We start from the raw sequence: 23,101 nt of genomic DNA, 5'->3' as shown, positions 1-23,101 counted from the left end.
AGAACGCTACGTACTATGTTCAGAGTCATAACAGTTCATCAACAGAGTAATGATCACATCTTAAACAGATACACAGTTAGAGAACAAGAGATTTTCCTTGGCATATCTTCCTTTATTATATCAAACATTTACACTGTTTTTACAACATGCTCAAGAAAGAAAAAGGAAAACTTGTATAGCTTCAGGCTTCCCCCAGCTACTTCATTTTTCAGAAATTTATCTATCACTACCTTGAAAGAGGCAAAACTAAGGAGTGTAATTTCTATCAATATAGAGAAAATTCTTTTTTAGACAGAAGTTTAGAAACTTGCCAAAGCCAAGTTTTTTTGCAGCTTCTGTCAGTTTTTTGAGCTCACACTAGAGATCATCTGGAGTGTTTGCTTCATGATGCCAAACTTTACTTCACTTTTGCACAGTGAATTCTTTCAAAAATCAAATCTCACAGTGGTCGGTACAGCCCTCAGCTGTGAATCTTTTCATGATTGGATCCCAAGGTAATCAGTCCATTGCATTAAATGTCAAGTTTCTAATCTACTTTTCAAAATGGACCTGCAAATAATGCAAATCTATTTTCTCATGCACGTTTCTGCATAAGGGAACATGCAATTGCACAGATAATTGCATTTCTGTATCCATATCTCCAGGCACATGCATGTATTTCCACATAAAGGGTAAAGATGTATTTCAATTTTTTATTTTAAAAAAAGTTCCTCTCAAATGAAGAATATTTTTGAAGCCTGGTTTCCCATTACAATCTTGCAAAGCAAACACATTCATGCTACACACAGAACATGCATCACAACTCTCTTTTTAACATGACTAATCACACAATTATGATCTCCATGCACAGATGTTTATCAAGTGCATAGAACAAGAGAGTCATGCCTTTTCTGCAGGACATGTGCACATTTTACTTCCTCCCTATGGACTGGAGAGCCCACTAAAAAAAAGAACAAAAACCAAAAAATCTACTTTCTAACATAAATGACATTAACACTTAAACAAAATGGATGTAATAACGACGTATCAGTATTTCTGCAATAACAAAATCAAACAAAGAACGATCTGTGTGTGGGATGCCAGGCCATCACTGTGCATGCGCCCTACAGTGATTACAGATCATTACGACTCCAACCAACCGCAATTTCCAGCGGCTCTGAAGCGTTCCTGCGTTAGTAAGAGCTGCACCTTTAGGGGAGTTATGTATAATAGAAGTTTCTGACTGGCTGATGAAAAATTGAAGGTTGTTCCATGATAAACAAAGGTTATTCCCAGAAGCTCCTTCACAATCAAGAGTACCTCTTAACTACTTGGCAGTAAGGAAACAGAAACGGGATCTCTCCGATCTCACCAAACCCATGTGCCTACACTAAACCTAGCTTGTATCGGCTGCCCATAATATCTCATGCTAACAGTTAAAGTGTCCACCTAAAATGTCTTGTCTCATAATTTAATAGCACAAAACAAAAGCAGGACAAGAATTTGAGTCATGTGTATTAAACAACCCACCAAAGAGGCTTTTCTTTGAAAAAGTTCTTCAGGGTTAAGGAGGACAGACTGGCCTGACTTCAGCAAAATTGCAATGTTCTAGCCTTCTGGGGAAGGTCTGACTCATCCTTTTCATTTTCCAGGAAAAAAAAAAAAAAAAAAAAAAAAAGATCTTGGATATCTTGGTTTGTTCTGATTCAGAATGAAAGCAGAGACAGAAACCTACAAATTCTCCACGAAAAGCTAGCCCTGCTTTCTGTTCTGTCCTGCTTGCAAATACCGCTGAAACAGAAACATTTTAAACACGTCCATCAAAGAGAAAGGGTATGCTCACTCCATCAGCAAAAAGGTCCGGCTGCAGACAAAGTGGTGTCAAGCACGGTAGGCTCTAATGACATTTCTCTAATGAGAAAAAGAAGGGATGACAAATAACAACAGTCAAAGTCTAGCTCAAAGAGAGGAGTGCAGGCAAGGCAGAAAGGTGAAGAGTAAGAAGATAATCATCTGACCCTGAAGAACAGCACTGCTCTTAAACCTGTGCGAAGAAAATAGATACAATGATCAGAGGAATGGGAACAGTTTCATGAATGTATATATTATATAAATAAATAAATATTTTAAGCAGGCTGCATATTTTAAAGGTGCTTAGCAAATCAACTTCTATGATACTGAAAAAAAAAAAAGAAAACTACCTCTAAAGCCAAAAACTTTATTACAAATTGATGCATAGGGGAAATGTGTCTTAACGTCAAGAACAGAACATTGTATCCTAAGCTTTCTGGAATCATAAAACAGATTCTTAGGGGTTCAGAAGGTAGAAGGAAATAGTTTTGAAGGAGTGCAGTCAGTTTTAAATGTCTCATTGCTAAGTACTGTAAACAGAGGCTTGAAAAAAGGCTTACCAAAAAAAAAAAAAAAAAAAAAATCAATACCTTCTCAATAAAATCAATAAAATTATCTCTACTGATTTTATCTACTTCTCACACGCATCAAAAATTACACTCAAATTTACTGACTAGCACACTGTAGACTTTATAAATGCTAGATGCCAGAAAATAAAAGGATTTTTTTTTTATTTGTGCTTTAGCATTAGAGAACTTCCAATACTTATGTAGAACCCTATTAGTTTTAACAAATTGAATCAGAAGCATAGCTGAAGACAGACCCACAAATACAGATGATTCTTTCTTCCCAAGCTAACTACCTCCCTTGGGTCATCCAATGCCTCTTACATTCCCTCCATCTTTGCAGTTGTTATCCCTCCAAGGAAACAATGAGACTATTTTTGTGACATTTTACAGTGCTGAGCACATTGCTGTCACTTAACTAATGATGTATAAAAGGAGGCTCCCAAAGATCTATGCATCTCAAAGAAGAACCTATTTTTATTTAATATTTAAATGCCCATCCATTGCCTGAAAACGAGCATCAGAATTAACTCCATGGGGAACCATTGCTCAGGTTGCCTTGCTGTTGTATATTTGAATTGTTGTGTCAGGATTCAATCCCATTTTCATTCAACATCAGTGAGAAAAGTTGCATTTAATTTGCTAGTTTATCACAACTAGTCTTTTTTAGGGCAACCCTGGAAGGGAAGGGTTGTAGGGAAAAAAAACAAAGATGGGACATCAATATGCTAGAAAGTCATTAAAATTCTGTATTAAATATTTCATAAATTGCATTCAACATTTCAAGAAAAACAGAAGTGTCATTTTACAAAATAAGGAATCTAACAAACTTACCGATCTCTGGCCCAGTGCAATGCTGCTTGAACTTGGGTAACAAATCTGTCCAAAAAACTGCTTATTGAAGGATGTCTTGAAGGAAGCTGAAATTTTAAAGAATTCTCTTTCTCCAGCTCTTCCAGTTTTCGTCTAAATTTATCAGCTAGATATTAAATTACAAAAAAGTAATTTTGTTACTTAACAGTGACCAAAAAAAAAAAAAAAAAATCTGTTTCACCTAAAGAAGAAAAAAGACTGATCAATAAAAAGTAAAATCCACCCCGCAGATAGTGCCTTCCCTTTTCATAAAATATTTCAGTCTGTTTTCCTCTAGGTTGAAATTACTAAGGCTACAATGGACAACACCAGATATCCAGAGTGCTATATACTACTTTATTCTTGCAGGCTTCCCACCAGTTTCACAGAGTTTTAATTTGGTAAAGCTCCAAAGATTTTGCTCGCACTTATCATTCACGCTCTTTTCCTAGAGTAACAGCTTTGAATTGAATTTTAAGAAATTTCCTACTCTTCACTGCTCCAGGTTTAAATGAGTCGTAGATGGCAGTGACACGTCTAAAACCAACCTTTTAAAAACAGTACTGTTATTAGGTAAAGAACTACAGAACCAGCTATGATATCTACCAATACATTTCAGCAGAAAACGCACATGCATTTACAGGAATTCTCGCAACTGTCTCACTCTAGGCTCTCCTGAACTATGTCATCCAGCAAAAGGATTTACTTTCAACTTCAAGGAAAAATAACTGTAGTTCCAAAAGAGTGTTTTGATTCTACCACAGCTGCCCAAGCATGCTTCTCTATATAAATTAGTCCTTACTTTGTCTCCTTTCCCTACATATAAAACAACTGAATATAGTTCCAAGTACAGAAGATTATTTCTGGAATGTTTAATCTCTGCTCCTACAGTGCAAGTATATTAGCAGAATCATACACATGATAGATAACAAGCCTTGTTGATCCAAGTCAGCACACCTTTGATATGTACATTAGTCAAATTGAGAGTTTTGAGCTAGTCCGCAAATGGAAAAACCTTTATGATTTGGTACTTTTTTTGTGACATTGCTCTCTACAATTTTGTGATTAGCATTCTTTCTCTTCTAACATTTTCAATACAATACGTTACTATCCAAGTAAGATCGATTTGTGCTCTTTACTGCCTATTTTATTTCTTTATCCTCAAAAGAGGGGTTGTTTACCTTTGCTGGTTTTAGTGAAATGATTCATTTTTACAATAATTTATGATTAGTACTGATCCTTCTTCTGCTTCTGTGCAGATGAGATGGAATAAAGATAACTAGCATGTAATAACGAGACTGCCTGAACATTAAGGGATGGATCTTCTCCCTAGGCCAGCAGACTGTTCAGTCTAATTAAACTGACGTTGTTATTTCTTATCTTTTGTCATAAAATGCAGCCAGAAAGCTCTCACCGAAATCAGCACCATAAAACTTACTGCTAGGAACAGGCTCTGCCCCAACAACATTTGTATACACACCTGCATATGTACAGTTTGCACAAAGCAGAAATACATTTTCTTTAGTAGAATTGGCACTGATTAAGTCCACTCCATCCACTGCAGTATTAATACAACCCTGAGCACACGAGATCTCTCCCCTGATAGCCGCAGCTGTGTTTGTGTCTTACAGTCTGGATGTGGATTATTGCAGCAGCGTACTTTTGCTGGCAGCTCCAATCTGTCCTCTTCAATACTTCAGCTAGCCTTAAAGTTGCTGCCCTGGGCTCTGTTCAGCATTGAGCATCATACTTAACTGTCAGACTAAATGGCAGATGGAGGAAAGCAGAACTGATTCTGAAGAAACTAAGAAGAACTTAAGAACTAGAAGAACTAGTTCAGAAATACATTTTCACTGTGCCGGTGAACCACATTCATGGTGGTTCGTCCTGGAGACCACAGTTGAATAATTTTGTGTGACAAAGAAACAAAGAACAAAAGAAACCGTACAACAAATTACTGTAACACATCGGATGTGAAGATGGTGGGAAAAAAATAATGTTCAGAATTTACAAAGAATTTGACAGTAAGTGGGGACTGAAGGAGGGATGCAATCATTCCTGGCATTTATTGCCTTACTAGTGAGCACAAGGTATATGTATGCATAGTCTTTTGGACATAAGTATTTAACAAAAACCCCACATGCACCCCATCAAGAGGATACACTGCGACAGACTTGCAGAAAAAAAAAATTGTCTTGGACCATTCTGCCATTAGACTATTAGATTGTTCAAACATGAGTTATTCTTGATCCTAATCATGAACGTTGACAGCAAAAACATGAGGGAATTGCCACCCACCAATTCCTGCATACCTCAGCTATGGTTTAGTAAGTAGGATTTCTGCCGCTGCCAAAGGCAAGAAAAGTGTAGTATCTTGTTCCTTTGACATTAGTGGAGATGTAGGTAGGCAAAAGAAAAATAGAACTGAGATCTGAACAAGGCCCAAAGGAAGGCAAGGTGCTATACATGGATTCTGACACAAAAACATTCTGTATGCCATGGCCCCTATCACATGATATGAATCTGAAATTAAGACAACAGCATCTCCTGACTCTTGTAGAAAAGTCGTGAGTTAATTTTCTTTACCTAGGGCTCTCTGTCACAGCAGATGTGGCAGACAAGTGACAGCAGACAACAGTGGACAATGGTTATCATCAGCAGGGGAAAGGAATTTTGGGCAAGGATATATGAGCCATCTTTTACAAGCAAAAGAGGGCAGTAAGGAAATCCCCAAGAACCAACTCAAATCAGAAAGTCTACACAGAGCAGCATCTTATAGAACTGTTGGCTTCAGGTCAGAAGCAATATATAGCCAGAACCTCTCTGAATGTGTGTAAATGCACTGTATATACACTTAGTAGCCAACTCTGGAAAGAAATGCCGGATGATCTTGGACAACAAAAAGTAGGCAGGATTTCCTTTTTAGGACATCTCTTAAATCCCTATTCGTCAGTAACTCCACAAGATGTGGAGGTACAGATGAGACTCCCAAGCCAGTACTTTGGAAAGAAAAAAAAAATAGCATTTACACTTTATGTCGAATTTCAAACACAGTCATCAAAAAAAAAAAACACTATTACAAAACAGAAAAGGAAGGACTGACTGTGACCAATGACCTCAGAAGGCCACAACACATAGGAATACCTCCCTTTAGTCAAACCTCTCCCTGTTGGGCTCCTTGTGCTACCTGCGCTGGAGCTGTGGTGTCCCTCTAGAGCTGTTCAAACAGAGGTTGGACACATGGGAGGACAGGCTTTCCCCTTTCCAGGGGGCACAACAGCAGGAATTACTGTTGTAAATCCTCCCAAGTACTCACTTATAATAGAGCGTCACCAAAATAACAGTCTGCAAGGAAGATTAAGTCCAAACTGTGAAGTAAACTACAAACAATGGCTTGGGGAGAAAAGGGCTTATATTTGAGCTAATATAGTGCAAGAAAATACAGGTCTACTCTGAGATTCATGTGACAGGATTCAGAGGAACTCCTGTGACTGAAAAATGAGGCGTTAACAATCCAGGTTTACACAGGTATTCTGCACTATAAAAAACAGCTGTTCCATTAGAAGGCACACTGGTCTTCTCCTCCATACCCAATGCAAGTAGCTGGAAGACTTGCACTGAAGAAGCATTAGACCAATAAAATCCACCTTATGACACTTGAATTCTTTCTTCAACATAATGATGCTAACTCTGTGTCCAGCTGTTTCATAATTCTATGCTTAAGCATCCTAGGCCTAGAAACTGAGGCTATTTTGGGATAGAAAACAGAAGAGTGAATCCACATACCAATTTATTCTCTCTCTCTCTCTCTCTCTCTCTCTCTTCCTCTCTCTCTCTAACTCTTGGCTGCATCCTGCTTTATATATTTCTGTCTACACAGAAATCAATTAGTTTCTACTAACAGGCATTTCTAAATAATTTGTTCCAATGGCATTTTATAAGCTTCACTGCTAGCCATATCCACTTGTCACCTCTCAAAAGTAAATGATCGTTTATCCGTTCAGCATTGTCATTAGGGGTAAAGTTCAAAGACCACCCCCAAGTTGAACACTGGAGCACTCAGGTTTTTAGGCTCTTCTCCCAGAAGAGAAACTCCCCTATTTGACCTTGCTGATGCATTTAGTGCTTGGAGAAATAAAGGCACCTCAGAGCACCAGCTGCTGAACAGGGACCATGCAAATAAGGCTCATCTCAATCCAGTTTTCCATGATGCAGTTCAAGAGAGAGAGAGAGAGACCTGGACCAAGCAGAAGTAATGGAAATGATCATAAGCCTAGCAAATATGACATATGAGAAAGGATGCAATAAGCAAAATTCCTTAATCTAGTGGAGACGAACACTGAGGGGAATAACTTTTAATACTAGTACATATTAGGAAGCTGCAAAGAGTAACAAAACACTTTTCATGTCCAAGGACAACTTGAGTCTTCAGTAACAGACCTGAGTTACAGCAAAGGAGATCATGAAAAATATTACAGATGGTAAAGTGCTAAAACTAACTGCTTGGGAGAGCCAGGGAATCTCCATCAGTGGGGAGTTTCAGGTCAGGCAAACATTTGTCAGGAATAGCTTAGACACAATTTTTAAGGTTGAGGTCAACAAGATAACTGAATACGTGTTCTTGTGGAGATCCCAACAAGAACATGTTCTCCTGAGATCCTTATCCACCATACTTTCTAGAATTTCTTAGCCAAGAAGTAGTCACAGGAGGCCTTTGCTATAAGTCATCAGACTTAAAGACATCACTTTATTTCACCTTCATTTTAGTCTTTTAAGAGTGTTACTCCAACACAGACAAGACCTTCAGAGAAACCCAGAGCTCACTGGTGATTTGAGATACTGAAGGAAACCACACACACTTAAAAATATGTATCACAAACAAAGGTTCTCTACTTTGTTCTCTACACCATACTTCACCTCAAAGTGTCATTTAAAATACAGTTTACATGAAAAAGTAACTTCTCCATTTGATGAAGTAACATGATAGACATATATGGCATTTGTTTGCTGTTTCTTAAACAAAAGAATTTTGATGTATTCAATATGTACTGTATAATGGAGAAGTGTTTTGAAATAAGGCATAATTCTCCTTACCAGTCTCTTATTTCACTATGCTCTGTTACTGACTTTTATCGCTGCAGCACTCCTACAGATACCTCAGCTGAAGCTCACTACTTCTGTGCAAACAGCAAAAGACAATCTTCAAATTACCCTTCATCCCATTCAGTTACTGTCTTGTGTACTTCAAACACTCCTTTCAATTTTAAAGCTAACCCTGGGTATGGACATGGAAGATGCTGACTAACTACTGTTCTCAATTAAACAGACAGCAGTTGAAAAAAATCTTTGTCTCTTAGGATCATGTTTTGCAATAGCTTTGAGCAAAGGAAGCAATTTTCATAATTTTTAATTGACCACACAAGAACATCTCGCTACCTCTCTGCTTTCTACATAATTTCAGTTCCCATGAAGAGCAATTTTATTTTATGAGAAATACTTATCATCATTTAAAAACATTTAAGATCACCACAGTTAGGGTAGAACCTTATTTGCTAGATACTACATATATTTACGGTTATTTATCTCTGTTCTTTATCAATAAGTGAGAGTTCAAACTTTTTAAGTTTAAACTAAAAAGCTATTTGGGCTGGGGTCCCTGGAATACACTAGCAGTCAGTGAAAAAAGCAGCTCCTGGAGAGGACAGAAAACAGAGGCTGTGGTTTACCAGACAAGGCTATATCCCTTTGCTGCCACAGCCAAACGCTCCTCCAGTTTTGTGTTCGGATGACAAAAGGCAGACAATGGCTGCTAGAGCACAATGCAAATGAGAACATCCTGTTTACCCACCACTCAAATTGCCCCTTCCAACCAAAACAGCAAGTTTCTGAAATTCAGTACTCCAGTCACCTGCTGCTCAATTCTGAAGACTACCATGAAGAACAGCTGAGTAAACGCAAATCCTGGCTTTCAAACATCCTTTGGAGCCTGAAGCACCTGCTCCAGAATTCACCTGAAACCCAAAGAGTCAAAACCTTTATAAAGTGCTAACCACCTTCCGTAATTCTTTGTTTTGTGCATACTTCTCATCGTTGTTTGGTATTCTTGCTTCAGGCAATAAATTATTCCAGTTCCCACTTCACCCTATTAAGATGCTAGATGGGTGTTTGCCTCTCATTCTGATCCTTTCTAAAGTTAAAAGAATAGTAATCTGAAGAGTGTAAGAGAATAGTAAATTGAATGTGATGACAGAATAAATCTTAGCAGAATCAAGAAGAAAGCTTTAGGCCTTTGACATTTCATATAAACTGCCAACAAAGTCATGTCTATACTGATTCAAATATTCCAGACCTAAACCTTGATCACAGCCAAGAGGTAGATGGAAATGGAGTTCTCAGACCATCTTCTAGAAATAAACTTAAAAACTAGAAAACTTCTAGAAATAAAACTTTAAAGGTTGGATTAGAAGAACGTTAGCATAAAGAAGTTTACAAAAGTTGCAACAACCGCATCATTTGATGACTCTGGAGAGCAGTTTCCTCACTTTCCATTTCACTCCTGGTCTATGCTCACTCTGTCCACTGCAGACAGACAAAGAACGAAGCGTTTGAGGACCCTCTAGTAGCTAAGGGATGCATCCTTTCCAATCTCTAGGTATTATAACTCAGGAACACAAGTCCTCCTTTCTCGTGACTAAGGGCATTTCTGCTCCTTTATCCAACGCTGAAGAAGAACACGGACTGTGCCACTGATTATCCCCTGAGCTCCACGGGCCTCGCTAACAGATCGTGAAGCACCTAAGAACACCGCGGACAGCAGGTACTTAAAAAACACTTTGAAACCAATGCTTGAAAAGAAATAAACAGAGGGCAGCACCCTTTTCCGACAGTGGTTTTACCTCACCGAATCCTCAGGAGACAGGAAATACCACCTCTTCTTTGGAGAAGGGGAGCTGAAGCACAAGGTGCATTAAATGACAAAGCCATGCATGAAATTTCTGCCCAAACCCTTATTTCAGTCTAAGTCTCCTGAATTGACAGAAAAACTCAATGCCCAGAGTATCCAAACACCACAGCAACGACTTGAGGTCACATTTGATGTCACAAGCTTCCCCTGCTGCATACGACATTTGCTGCTTACAGTCTCCTTCCTTTCAGAAAGAGGCTGGTACACATTAAACGAGGGAGGAAGGAAACTTGCTTTTCTAAATACTCCAACCAGAAAAGCCATGGAGATCAGTGTCTGAATAGTTTCTCTCAAGGAACTTGCAAGCAAATTCTGTGTCTCCCCACGAGCTCTGCATTTTTCCTCAGCAGTCTACATCAATTACAACCCAGAAAATCACTGCATCTTTAATACATACATAATTTTTCAATGTACAGACTGTTGGTGCTGTAGCAGAGTTAGCAACCTGAAAGCTTTTAAAACACAAGTACAGACATGTTTCAGCTGTTATAAATCATATAAAAAGAAACCTGACACACTGGGAGATACTGACTTTTCTCCTTTAATTCACATTGAATTTTAAAGTAATCACTCAGATTTTGAACAAAAAGTGAAATTCTCAGAAGCTTCAGAGAGGCCTCCCCAAACCACAATGCGAGGCCTCCTACCTACGATTTACATTTCAGCACTTAGAAGTCTATGCTGTACGTGAAACTTCTTGCCTGAAGGGCACGAGTCCAAGCCTAGCACAGACTTGCAGCATTAATTTTGAGCAGCACCTCTATTTTGTAGAGCATCCACAGCAGCCCCATCACTAACACATTGCCATGGAGATCTGTACCATGCTCCCTCTGTCTCAGAGGCAGATTAATTAAACTGAATGGCAATTTATGGGCACAAGGTATAGGGCTCAGTGGGTTTCCTGAGGATGTAGGTACAGTTACTTCAAGTTTCAGCAGGAAGATCAGTAAGAAGGAAGGTGGAAAGGTCCTGCCAGCAAGCCCACAAGAGGTGAGCATCCAGTGGGAGGCATCAGGGCACTCAGGTGGGTGATTTTTCTCATAAGTGACTTGGTCAGCATTAGAAAAATGTTGCTTTCCCATGTTTCGTTCTCATTATCACCTGACAGCTCATGTAGGCTGCATTACCCTCCCAGATGTTCTTTCTAGGCAGAGTTGAAGGCACATCAGGACTATCCAGGTAAACTTACATTGCAATTTCCTGTAACATCACTATCCTGTGAGCAAAGTAATTGTTATTTGCTACTATCATCTCACAGTGGAGCCTCAATCCTAGGCCAAAACTCAATCACAGTAGATGCACACCCAAAAAAAAAAAAAAAAAAAAAAGCAATTCCTACCCCAGTAAGCTTACAATCTAAACAAATGACAGTCAAAAGATAAATGGAGAAGACAAAGCAGCAGATGCACAATATAGGTCAAAATGACATACAATATTTTCAGAATACCAGCAACTTAATCTCCACTGCTCTTAATCTGATACTTCTGAAAACATTTAATTTTAATAGTATTTTAATAGCAACAATTTTAATAGTAATAGCTTTTTGTGAATATTTTACTTTGCAATATAAACTAGCTACTTCTGTAATCTACTAAATGCTGTTTTAATTAAATTTTAAAAACTACCTGTAACATACATAATAGTTGCTGAAATAATGAACAATTTGCAATATGTGACAACCCCTTACTCATCACCATAACTGCATTAAAATAATGACACAATTCTATACAGTGTCTATCTCACAGACATTATCTTCAGATTTATTGAATCTGTAAATTATTTCAAATACTGTAAGGGTTTTAATGCATCAGGCATTTTTTGGAGACATCAATTCCATTTTAATCAACTCACAGTACAAAATAAACAATGTCTGGTTGACTGTTTGCTTTTCATATTCTGTTGTAGGCATCAAATTTTCAATGAAACCACTGAGATGTCTGCATTCCAATATGACTTAACAGTAAAAATAATTTACAATAACGTCAAAAGATACGTTAGAAGAAAAAAAGGAACAAGTTGATTGCTGGTGCACTTTATTTTATACCAACACTACTTTATAAGCAGTACTGATAGTACTGTCACTACATATGAAATTGTACAGAAATAAAGAAAAGCACATCCTGCTGATTCCAGATTGAATCTGCATTAAAAGATACATACAGATATACAGCACAATGACAACCTCTATTCTGAATTAAATTCTGTTCTCAAAAAGATCACTCAAAACAGGGAAGCCAGAAGAAATCAGCACAAAGCTCACTGGCTTTCAAAACAAGTCTTTCTTTTATTGCAGATGGGTGCGGAAGAACTTTGGGAAAGGTTTCCAATCAGTGCAATTCACACACATGAACAACTGTCAACAACATATTAATTTCAACTGAGAAGGAATCAGTCTCATCCCATTTCATCCTTTTCGTTGCTCCAAAATTCTCTAAGGTACCTTTCTTCATTGCCTCCTAATAAATGAAACCGATCAACTAGAAGATGGGCCAGTCGATTAACAGAGAAAAAAATGTAATATTCTACAGTGGATTGCATTATACTGCGTGATATCAGTCATTTTTATAAAGCTGGTTTTAAACATTCTACAAGGAATAAAAACATCTGATGGACAATGTCTGCGCTTTTACATCAAAGATTTTATAACTAAAGGCACAGGCAGATTATGTTGGCTTATTTTTTTTCCTCTAGCTTCTATTCAAGCACATATTGTGGATCTGAAGCTCTGTGTCCCAGCTGTCAGACAAAGAACAAGCTTCTTCATTATTTTCTACCCTGAACACACAGAGAATATCATCCTAAAAGACACTGTCTGAAACAAATTCATTTTTTGCAATAGAAGTCCAAAACTATTATAGATAAATAGTGTTCTATAAAGGTTTCTACAAAGTTTTCTTTTTTTTAGTATTTAAAAAAAAAGCCATAAAAATAGACAACAAAGTAGCATAAGTTGAAAGCTAAGAAACACCAGCTAGTAGGTGTAGAGTTGCTTTAAGAGGAAGTTTGAAAAAAAGTAGCGCAAATTTTATAATTTGAAGTATATTAAATCATGCAACATCCCCCTGGACTACTCCATGTAAAAAAATAAGCTTGCAGTTACAGTTAATTCACCAGCTAGAGATCAGCATAACCAAAACCAAAATGCAATTACACAACATTATCTTCCTTCTGCAGCATGGTATACTGATGAAAAATGCATCAAACATTCTCTCCTTTTTATAGAATGAATATTGCACACAGAGAACTAAAAAGAAACTATAAATACATAAACAGCCCCAAACTTATTGCCCTGAAAACTTCAGTGGGAGACTCAAAGCTTTGCTCTGGAAACAAAAAGGGAGAAAGCAGATAAAGGAAGTCTTTGTGGTAACTGAGCTGAAAACAGTACATCCATTCATTATGGATGAGGACCGGAATGCCAGAATACTGCTTTTAGTTAAACAAAATCTTTTTTTGTTCCCCATGTTTTCCTTCACGAGTTTCCACAACAGTGCTCAATGTTTTATCACATTCCAGGTCCCCACTCTCACATTTAATATTTCAAATATACATATCTACTAATTTCTTCTTTCCCTGTTCTCCCCTTTCTGTTCCTTCCTCATCTCTGATGCCCTGCAGATATCAAATTAATTCAAAGGTGAAATTTTAATGCCCTTTCCAGCACTTTGGATAAGTAGATGCAAAACCAAAAAGGGTTTAAAATCTGTTAAAGATGCTAGTTTGGTTCAGTCTAGACACTTCTCCAATTTCCATCATCCATCACTGTTCTAGCTCCTGGAAGTTATTCTGTTATGCTTCACCCAGAAGAGATCATATTCTAAGAAATAAAACAATAAGGGGGAACAGTTTACAACATTTGGGATTTGTTCTCAGACTCTTTTGCCTCCCCATAAATCAGGATCAATTCACAGGTTCCTAAATTCGGTCAGATCCAGTAATTTCACCAGTTCAGGGAATCAGAACTCTACAACAGAAGACACTACACCATTTAAACACAGAAGAAGACACCATTTATTAACAGTCAGCAGTTAAGTCCCTTCCCTTTGAACCTGGCCTTACAACCCAATTCCCTCTCCTCAGCAACTCAGAGGCCCTTACTGCAGTTTCTCCCTCCTCTATTTCTCTGCCCTTTAGCCATATTCCTGACGCACACTCTCCATCTCAGCTTGCAGTTTAGTCTACTTTCTTTCTTGAAAGTAATTTGAGTTCCTCTTGAATTTGAGGGATTTGCAGATATACTACCAGATTTAGACAGGCCTGGATCAGCACCCCCTCTTCCTCCCCAGCACACTCCAGGCTGTGATCAAAGGTTAGAATAAAGTTAACTTTTGATGGGGGCACAGTCAGAGGCAGTAAAACAAAGGCAATAAAGCCTTTCAGCTACTTCATCTATACCAAGCACAGTTTATTAAGATTTCAAACACTGAGCTTTTGACTGTTTCCTAAATACCATCTTCAGTGCTCTCTCCTCAGGACAGCTTTTGGCACCAATGTCTTACATAAGGTAAGCACAAAATAACTGAAATCATTTGGGGCCCAGTGACAACTGGAGTTTGATCTCACAATTCTGGCAGGGGAAAAAAATGATAGGCTGTCAAGTAAGAGTTTATTACCATTTTTTCTTTCCCCCTCCTTCCAGGGAGCCATATCACAAGTACACTTTCTTCAAGTGATCTCAAATTTCAAAACATTAAATATTTCCTGACATATCCACAGGGAATATCAAATCTGAAAAAAATTCGTAAGTCCATGGGTTTCAAAATACTGTGAAAAGTGAACTTTTCTACCAAAATGGGTTCTCTGAACTGTAATGAAGATCTGTTTCACTACAGTAACTGCAGGTGAGACACCTCCTCTGCTATATTTTGTACTTTATGTCAGCAGCTTCACAGCTGTATCATATATTGCACTGCAAGTCGCTGCTTTCTGCCGTAACGTTGCTCTGAAACACTTTCTCCCTTCCCTGGGCACCCGTTACAACCTTCTCAGTGTCTGCTCACAGTCCTAAATTGTTCCACTGTGTCAAAGTGAAAAGCACTTTCCCTTAAGTGGAAAAGAAACCCAAGGGAGACAAACTGCTTACCTTAAAGCTACCCTTACCTTTAGATATTTTCCAAACCTTCTGAAGCATATTCTTACCTATTTTGTTGCTGAGTGCTTATGTTTTCACAATTAGCATATGCCAGCTGCTTAGCAGCAAACATAAAGGGCCCAGGAATTATATACTTCCATGAACTGCCATTCATTTAGAGCCATCTTAAAACTGGAAAAAATCAGGTCAGCAGGTTTTCAATTCTAAAAATTACTTTGGCTTGCTTTTTGTGGCCTCTAAGCTTCCGTTACGAAAGATGAGCAGATCTACCATGTTTCCCTTGGAATAGCAGCTGTGTGCGCTACTGCATGAACAAAACAGCCTTGAAAATTTGAGAAGTCTAGCACAACGTACGTTCCTTTATAAACGACCCAGTCTATACACCAGGACAACAGGACGTAGCCAGCAGAGTTGGCAGTTCTGGGGCACAGCCTCTGTGACACAGATCTGTACCAATGCACCGCGGCAGTGCCACAGACAGTGCGTGCACCACGTTCAACTTCTTACAGAGGCTTCTAGCCACTACGAAGACAGCAATTTTGAAAGATTTGGACTTGGAACTGCCCAAATTCCACCACCAGAAAAAACATACAGAACTAAATAGGAAGCAGGCAACCACACACAGTATGTGGAGTGTGGTCAGGAACAGAGGAAACGCTTAGATGACTCACTCAAAACCCAACACTTCACAAACAAAATACTCTAAGAGTACCTGAAAATTCTCTATTTTTTGCCCACCCACCCATCAGAATGGGTTCCATCAGAATTCTATTTTCACCCATAGAATTCATTGTGGAAATATCAACAGCTGAAGTGTCTTTTAGGAGGAAAACAACAATGATTTACATACAGGGACCTCACAAAACAACCTATCAGTCTGCTCTGCATCAGAAAGGCTGAAATGAACACAAGAAAGATATGAGCACGCATAAGCCTCCCCATCATAGGTATTGGTGGTTCTCACAGGTCTCAAAACACTGAAATGCTTTCAGTGTTTTGAGACATCCTAGAATTCTGCAGTTCTTAAGCATAACATTTGACAAAAGAAAAAAAACACAGGAATGTATACAGAAATAATCAAGAAAACCCACCTAGAAACAGAAACTCTTCTTAGTCCACAGGGAGTTTTTATGTACCTTCACGTATCTACATTTTCAGGTGAAAACAGTGTCAGGATATACAGCACTGTTTCATGAAAAAGAGTTTTGCCTATGGCTGTGCTAGATGGCCTGAAGTCACACACTCTGTATTTGCTTATGAGCGCCAACTCTATAGCACTGTTACATGATCTTGGACAAATAACCCAATTTCCTTCTGCTTCCAAGTCTTCTGTCTGTAAAATGAGGATTGTAAAAAGTACTCCATAGGGGCCTCATTAAGCTTAATTAACACCTGTGTGAGATCTTCAGATAAAAACATTGCTATAATTACACAATATTAACCACTTTTTGCACAAGAACCTCTACTACCCTTTTCCTAATTTGACCTTTTCTTAGAAGTTAGTGCCCTTTTATTCTTTTACAGGACTCTCTTCCGTATAAAAGACTGCACTACCCCTGGAGTCACCTCTTAATCTTCTCATTTCCAAAGATAAAGCCCAGTCTCTCTTTCCTATTAGACCAAAAGGGATCCTGCAGTCTCTTTTTAATCATTTTCCCTCCACCTTCCTCCCTTTTACATACACATGCTTCATCTTTTTCATATTTACAAGATTGTTTTCATCCTGGCTCTGCAGCTGTCCCTACAACTCCAATCCCAGCACTGAAGCTGTCCAAGCACTTTGCGCACAAGAACTGCCCCCCTGAAAACACAAACCACCCGGCAAGGCTGCACAGGAGGATGCGTAGGTCAGCACAGAGAAGACCAAAAGGCTTTTATGCACGTTCCACAGTCCTAAAACTCCTCTTGGATCCCAAATCAGTAAAGTAGTTAAGCATGAAACAATACCACAGAGACCAGTAAGCCTGTTAAATGTCCTACTAGATTGAGTTTCCACAAGAACAGCAGCCACCATTCGATGGCAGCAGTTGCAAAGAAGCTGAACTTCCCCCTGCTTTCTCCAGCAGCACACAGATTCACAGGAAAGCAGCTTGCATGTCTAACCACAGTCAAGTACAACAGCATCAAGGCAACTTTGCTAGTCTCTGTGCTTAGCACAGCTAAATTTTAACGTTTGAAAATACAAGATCACCATCTTCCTCGAGCAAATACTGGCACTCGTGCAGGAGCCTGAGCCTGCAACATCTCACCTTCTCCAGCAGCCTCTCCACCTGCTCATGACAGCTTTCTCTGGCTGGAAATTAAAGCTGCCAGACCATTATATCTATTGACTGAGAGCCAGGAGAGAGAAGGGGTGAGAGGAGCAGAGTTTGATAGAACTTGAGCTGCAGAGACAAGAAGGGAAGCACCAGCTGGAAATACAGCCCTGGGTGACAGAGGTCCAGCCTTTGTCACGCGCTCCTGAAAGGCTTCTGTAAAGCAGGTACTTCAGAAAGGAAATGGGACTTGCCATTTCAATATGAACCTGCATACGGAAAACAGCGTGTTTTCCAAATGTAATCCTATGGTAGGTCCCAGAATTGCTACTTAGAAGACCTGGGTTCTGCTTCCAGCCCAGTAGCTCAGCCTCCCACCAATCTCCTGCAAGTTTAAGCAAATGCATTAATATTTACTCTTTTCTACAGCATGTGTTAAAAACATATTTTTCGCAACGCTTTAATTTGTGGTTACCAGCATACAGTCTCACAGTGACTAGTGTATACCTTTTACATGAGTTACGATTATATAGTATTGCTACAGTAGTGAATTTTGCTGTGGATTTCACACTAGGACAGTACAAATCATTTTGCTATACCAGAACACCTTTTCAGAATGTGTATAAAACTAAGATTGCTGTCTGGCTTTCCCCTTAATTTTGTCCAGCAGCTCCCTCTGCTACTGACACTGTTTAAGCAGTGTATCTTTGAAATAATGAGCTAGGATTAAATGAATGGAGACAGACAAAAACCACCATAAATTTCTTTTTTTTAAGCATACCTCTGGCAAACACAACAGACTACTATGTACTTTACCCTCCCACACCCACTCAGCTTTTTTTTTAAAAAAAAAAAAAAAAGAAAAAAAGAAAAAAAAAAAGAAAAAGAACTTTCCATCAACCGGACAGCTTAAGGAGAACTGTGGTAAAATATGTAGATCAGACAGATGGTATTTGCTGCTCTTTTATCATTCCTGCTGCTCAGTGATTTTTAAAAATCATGGTAATTCATTACTTGAATGCTCTCAGATATATCCTGCAGCCTGTCTTATTCACTAATAAAATAGGTGGAATTATTTCTACTTACAGAAAGTACCAGAACCTGCAAACCAGGGCAAAAACAAATACTAGAATTATAACAAGAAACCTGAAATAACTGACTGGCATTCTCTGTTTTTAAATTTCTCCTCAAAAGGTGCAACCCTTCTCCTGCTTTATTTCAACAGCTCTGAGTAGACTCTGCCCTCTACACTTCACAGCTGGAGCAGTAGAGCAGGGACACTTTCACTCTCCTTACAGCTCCCTTCATTTCCATCCTCACCCTAATCGTTGTCTTAACACTTCAAGTTGTTCATTCCTCCCCACCCTGCAGTGTTTCTCTCTTTCCAGAATTATATCTGAAGAATATTTAATATATGAATAAATAACTAAAGAAATTATTCAAGAGATACTATCCTCTTGGATGACACATATTCCTCCTCATCATATACTGAAAACTGTTCATCTGACTTGCATTCTTATTATTATTATGGATAGAGGTGCTATGGCAAGAAGCAAACTTAAAATGTAGGAAAAAAGTCATTAGTTGGGTTACAGAATAAAGAAGAAAGGAGAAAAATTTAAAACAAATAGATTTGACTCTGACATTATTATCTGATATGTCAAATATGTCTGCTTTGCTAGAAACAGTGTTAATCAGTGTTCAAACAGCAATTTAGGCAGTGGTCATTTCTAAGCCAAACATCCCCTAGTGATAGATGATATGCAAAAATTATCATGTTATTTTCTACAGGCTTCACATTTCAACACATATCTTCTTCCAAGCAATAAGCTCCTGTCAAGTTAACTTTCCATCAAGTGTGTCAATTGTACCTCATTTTGTGCTACAGGACAAGCTGACACATTGTGTAAAGGTCAAGTGGAAAAATGTCCCTTCCATTACATCAGCATCATAAACTGATAAAGGTCACTCCACACAATAATTCATAGTACAGAAAATAAGTTTGTTGCAATCTACATGCTTAAAAATAAGAAAAAAGCTTTTCATATCATGATGAATCAGGACATGATGAATTAACATTACTGTCATTTTCTTGCAGCCTATACAATCTAATTATAACAGCCTAACCTACAGGCTCTATAGCTTTCACTTAAGTACAGCATTATAATACATAAACTACATGAGGAAAACTCTTCTGCAAAACATGAATATTAAAATCTCAGTATTTATGGTTAATAATACCTTATAATTCTGAAGCTCCAATTGTGTGAAGCTCAAAGGGTTTTACAGTCTTTAATCACAACTCTGAATACTGTTGCACAGTAAGTGATTATACACCCATTTTACAGATGGCTCTTCCAAAGCAGAGTGAGGAAACTTGCCTACAGTTTAAAGAGTGAATAGCAGATGTGATCACATAGACTGATATACAAAAAGGAAATTTTTTTTTTAAGCACCCTGCTTTTCTATATGAATTCATTCTTTCACATCAAAACTTCTATTTGATTCTCCAAAAATATCACTCTGTTGTTTGGAATAACACAGTAAGTCATAAAACATTAAATTGATGTGAACAAATGCAGAAGTCAGAATTACACCAATTTAATGCTTGAGAAGCAGTCATAAGGCTACGCAAGCAACAATCTGATTTATGCACACATAACCCTTATCACCATAGGAAACTTGAATTGTGTTATGCAGTAATGGAAGAGAATGGGAAGAAAAATTTTAGGTTCACCAAGTCTCACTACAGCCATCCAAAAGAGACTCATACACAATTCAGTATACTCTCAGTTTCCAATTATTAATGAAAGATTAAATTCGAATACAATTAAGCTGTGCATAGGGTTCACATCTAGCATCATCAAGACAAGCTTGGAAGAAGTTTGCCAGCTTCAGAGAATAGCAGTAGAAAGATTTTACACAGTGGACTCCATAAGCACAAAACCCAAAGACTTTCCTCATGATATTGTGCAATTAGTATGCTGATTATAAGCACAGGGCTTCCAGATTTGTTGCAAAGTTGCTTAGGTCTTACTAGAGCTCCCGGATGCCAGCTAAAGATAACCGAAAGCTGTTTGTACCCTGAGCAGGCTTCTTTAGATTCAACTAAGGACAAACTCAGTGCTTTTGAAAGAAAAGAATGAAAAGTAAATGAGATTAGTGTAACTGTCTGTATGCTACAGACCAGGCATCAACCACCCAAATGCCTCCAGACTGAGGCTAATGGAAGCTTTAACACCACCACCATTAATAGCAGAATGAGGCTATTCTGCAGGTAATTACTGTAAGGCAGACAGCACAGGTATTCTGAAGCCACACACCTCTCTTTCACAGCATTATTGCTCCATTAAAATAAAATAATCCGGCATAGCATACCAACATATAGCTCCTTTCACAGGTTTTCACTTCCACAGCGAAGTGGCAGCTGGAAGCAGTCCAAGGGATGGGGTGGCATTCTTCACAGACCTCTTCACTGCCACTTCAGCTGCCACATTAAAGAACGGGAGTGATGTTTGTTTTACCCTCTGGCATGTTTCCTAAGTGAGTCAAATTCCACTAGTTATTCAAAGATGCTCAATAACAACATTATCAAGACCTTAGAAAGCCATAATGGAATTGTAGGTTTCTTCTGTGACAAGTACTATGAATGATGGCAGCACTGTAACATCAGGTTGCAAGTGGCTGCAGTAAAGTACATCCAGAAGTTGTATTAAAGCCTCAATGATTTTTGTTTTTTAGCTGTTCAGTAGAGGACAGGAAATACAAATTTTAAGTCTCTTACTTTTAGGTTAACAAAGAATGGTATTTGCAGAATTTCCCTTGAGAAGTGGATGTTTTATTATAACTGCATCATGACAATATAATATAACCTCCCATTCTGGAGCTGTTATTTATGTTTACTTTGAACCTAATCAAATAAATGTATTACTGTGCAAAGAAAATTTACCCTTGGCCAGCTTTCTCCTTGACACCTTGATGAAAGCTCAAAAACCCATATATAATAATCTAAAGAATCTGCAGTTCTCTGAACTCAGTGAGATTCCAAGATGCACATCCTCTGGGAAGAAAAATGGGGTTTTTTTGTTGTTTGTGGTTTTTTTTTTGTTTTGTTTTGTTTTTTTTTTTTTTGTTTTTTTTTAAGGACTGGAAAGAAAAGTTTAGAGACTACATCTTACACCTTTCCAAGTACAACCCAGCAGTGCACAAAACAAAACATGTTTATATTACACCAGCTAAAAAAAAAAAAAAAAAAAAAAAAAAAAGTCTTGAACTGAAAAGAATTGCCAGACTAGATTAGACTCCAGGTCCATCTAGCACAGGTTCCCGCTTGCAGCAGTGATGAGTGGATGTTTCAGAATTTCAAAGGCTGGATAAAAAGGTCTCTAAGGGCAGCCTGATGACTTCTGGAATGCCATACTAGTCCTAGTGCTGAGAAATCCTTTGGATCTCTTCAGCTCTCCACAACCCTGAGGTTGCAACTTTCTAAACTTAATACAATTATACTATAAATAAGCATTAGAAAATAAACATTCAACATTCTACTGTGCTAAGTTTTCAAAATCCCTTTCATAAATACATTTTTAAAAGTGATTTGAGTAGAAGCTGCAATCACGACAGAATATCAAATGTGTTAAACACATAGAAGAGTACAAAAAAGGGCTTGAAAATGGATTTTCAGAGCTGTGTACTTATTCCCCAGGAACTGAAATGCAACATAGTATATGCATAAAGTTTCAAAGAAAGTAAGACTCTGAATGTTACCCTTTCAGAAAATTTCTACAAAATATCACACAGTACAGCTACATTGTTCCCTAACAAATTATATCTCTGTTACTGAATTTCATAGATGATCAAATGCATTTTTTTATATGTTTTCGGAAATACATAGGTTTCCCTAGAACCTTATTGAATTACATTCGATAGGACTTCTTGATGCTGCTGAAGTTGCACTGCTATAATTCTGACTTATATTCATTTTCTTTCTCGACTTTACTGTCATTAGACAGGAGAACTAATACAAACTCCCAAGAAGAGATAAAAATCTTTTATAAGCAGCAAAAAATAGTCTCTTCTCCAGTTCAGACATTCCTGGTGACTTCATCCAGTCTCATAAACCCTTCTCTGGAATTCACACAAATTAGCAGTAGTACTTCTAATTAACTTGAATCTTTGAATTACTTTTCTACAAAAAAGATTAAGATATTTAGATATTAGGATATGCTCTAACACTAGGGCTTCTTGTCTTTTCCTAGTTTGGTTTTATTTTATTCATATATAAATGAGGCTTTAGTATATTTATCTAAACTCTTTAAAGATGAGCCCTAGCTGTGAAACTAGGGCCCAGATTTCCTCAGAATCTGGGGAAAAGGGTTGGAATGCGGTTAAAGTCTTTGTTTTCTTTACAGCAGCTGGCTGTGAGGTTGTCACTGGGCCAAGGTCTTCCAATTACATCGCCGAAATTACATGAAGGAGAAAGGGAGCTCAAACACTAATCCCCATGCAGCGGATGCAGACCAACTGCATCAGCACTGGGTTAAGC

The 23,101-nt window shown here is 38.1% G+C and overlaps 1 protein-coding gene across 1 annotated transcript in view; it reads right to left on the bottom strand.

Annotated features, from left to right (window-relative positions):
* The window catches only part of DISC1 (DISC1 scaffold protein), a 201,882-nt gene that overhangs the window by 141,429 nt on the left and 37,352 nt on the right, over nt 1-23,101 (bottom strand). The window contains exon 4 of the mRNA XM_062573048.1: nt 3,231-3,375. Coding sequence (XP_062429032.1) covers nt 3,231-3,375 — 145 coding nt within the window. The remainder of the gene's footprint in view (nt 1-3,230; nt 3,376-23,101) is intronic.

The sequence above is a fragment of the Rhea pennata genome, chromosome 3 (assembly GCF_028389875.1).
Source record: "Rhea pennata isolate bPtePen1 chromosome 3, bPtePen1.pri, whole genome shotgun sequence".
Classification (NCBI taxonomy): Eukaryota; Metazoa; Chordata; class Aves; order Rheiformes; family Rheidae; genus Rhea; species Rhea pennata.
The sequence above is the reverse complement of the archived record's forward strand: the minus strand, read 5'-3'. Positions and strand labels throughout refer to the sequence as shown.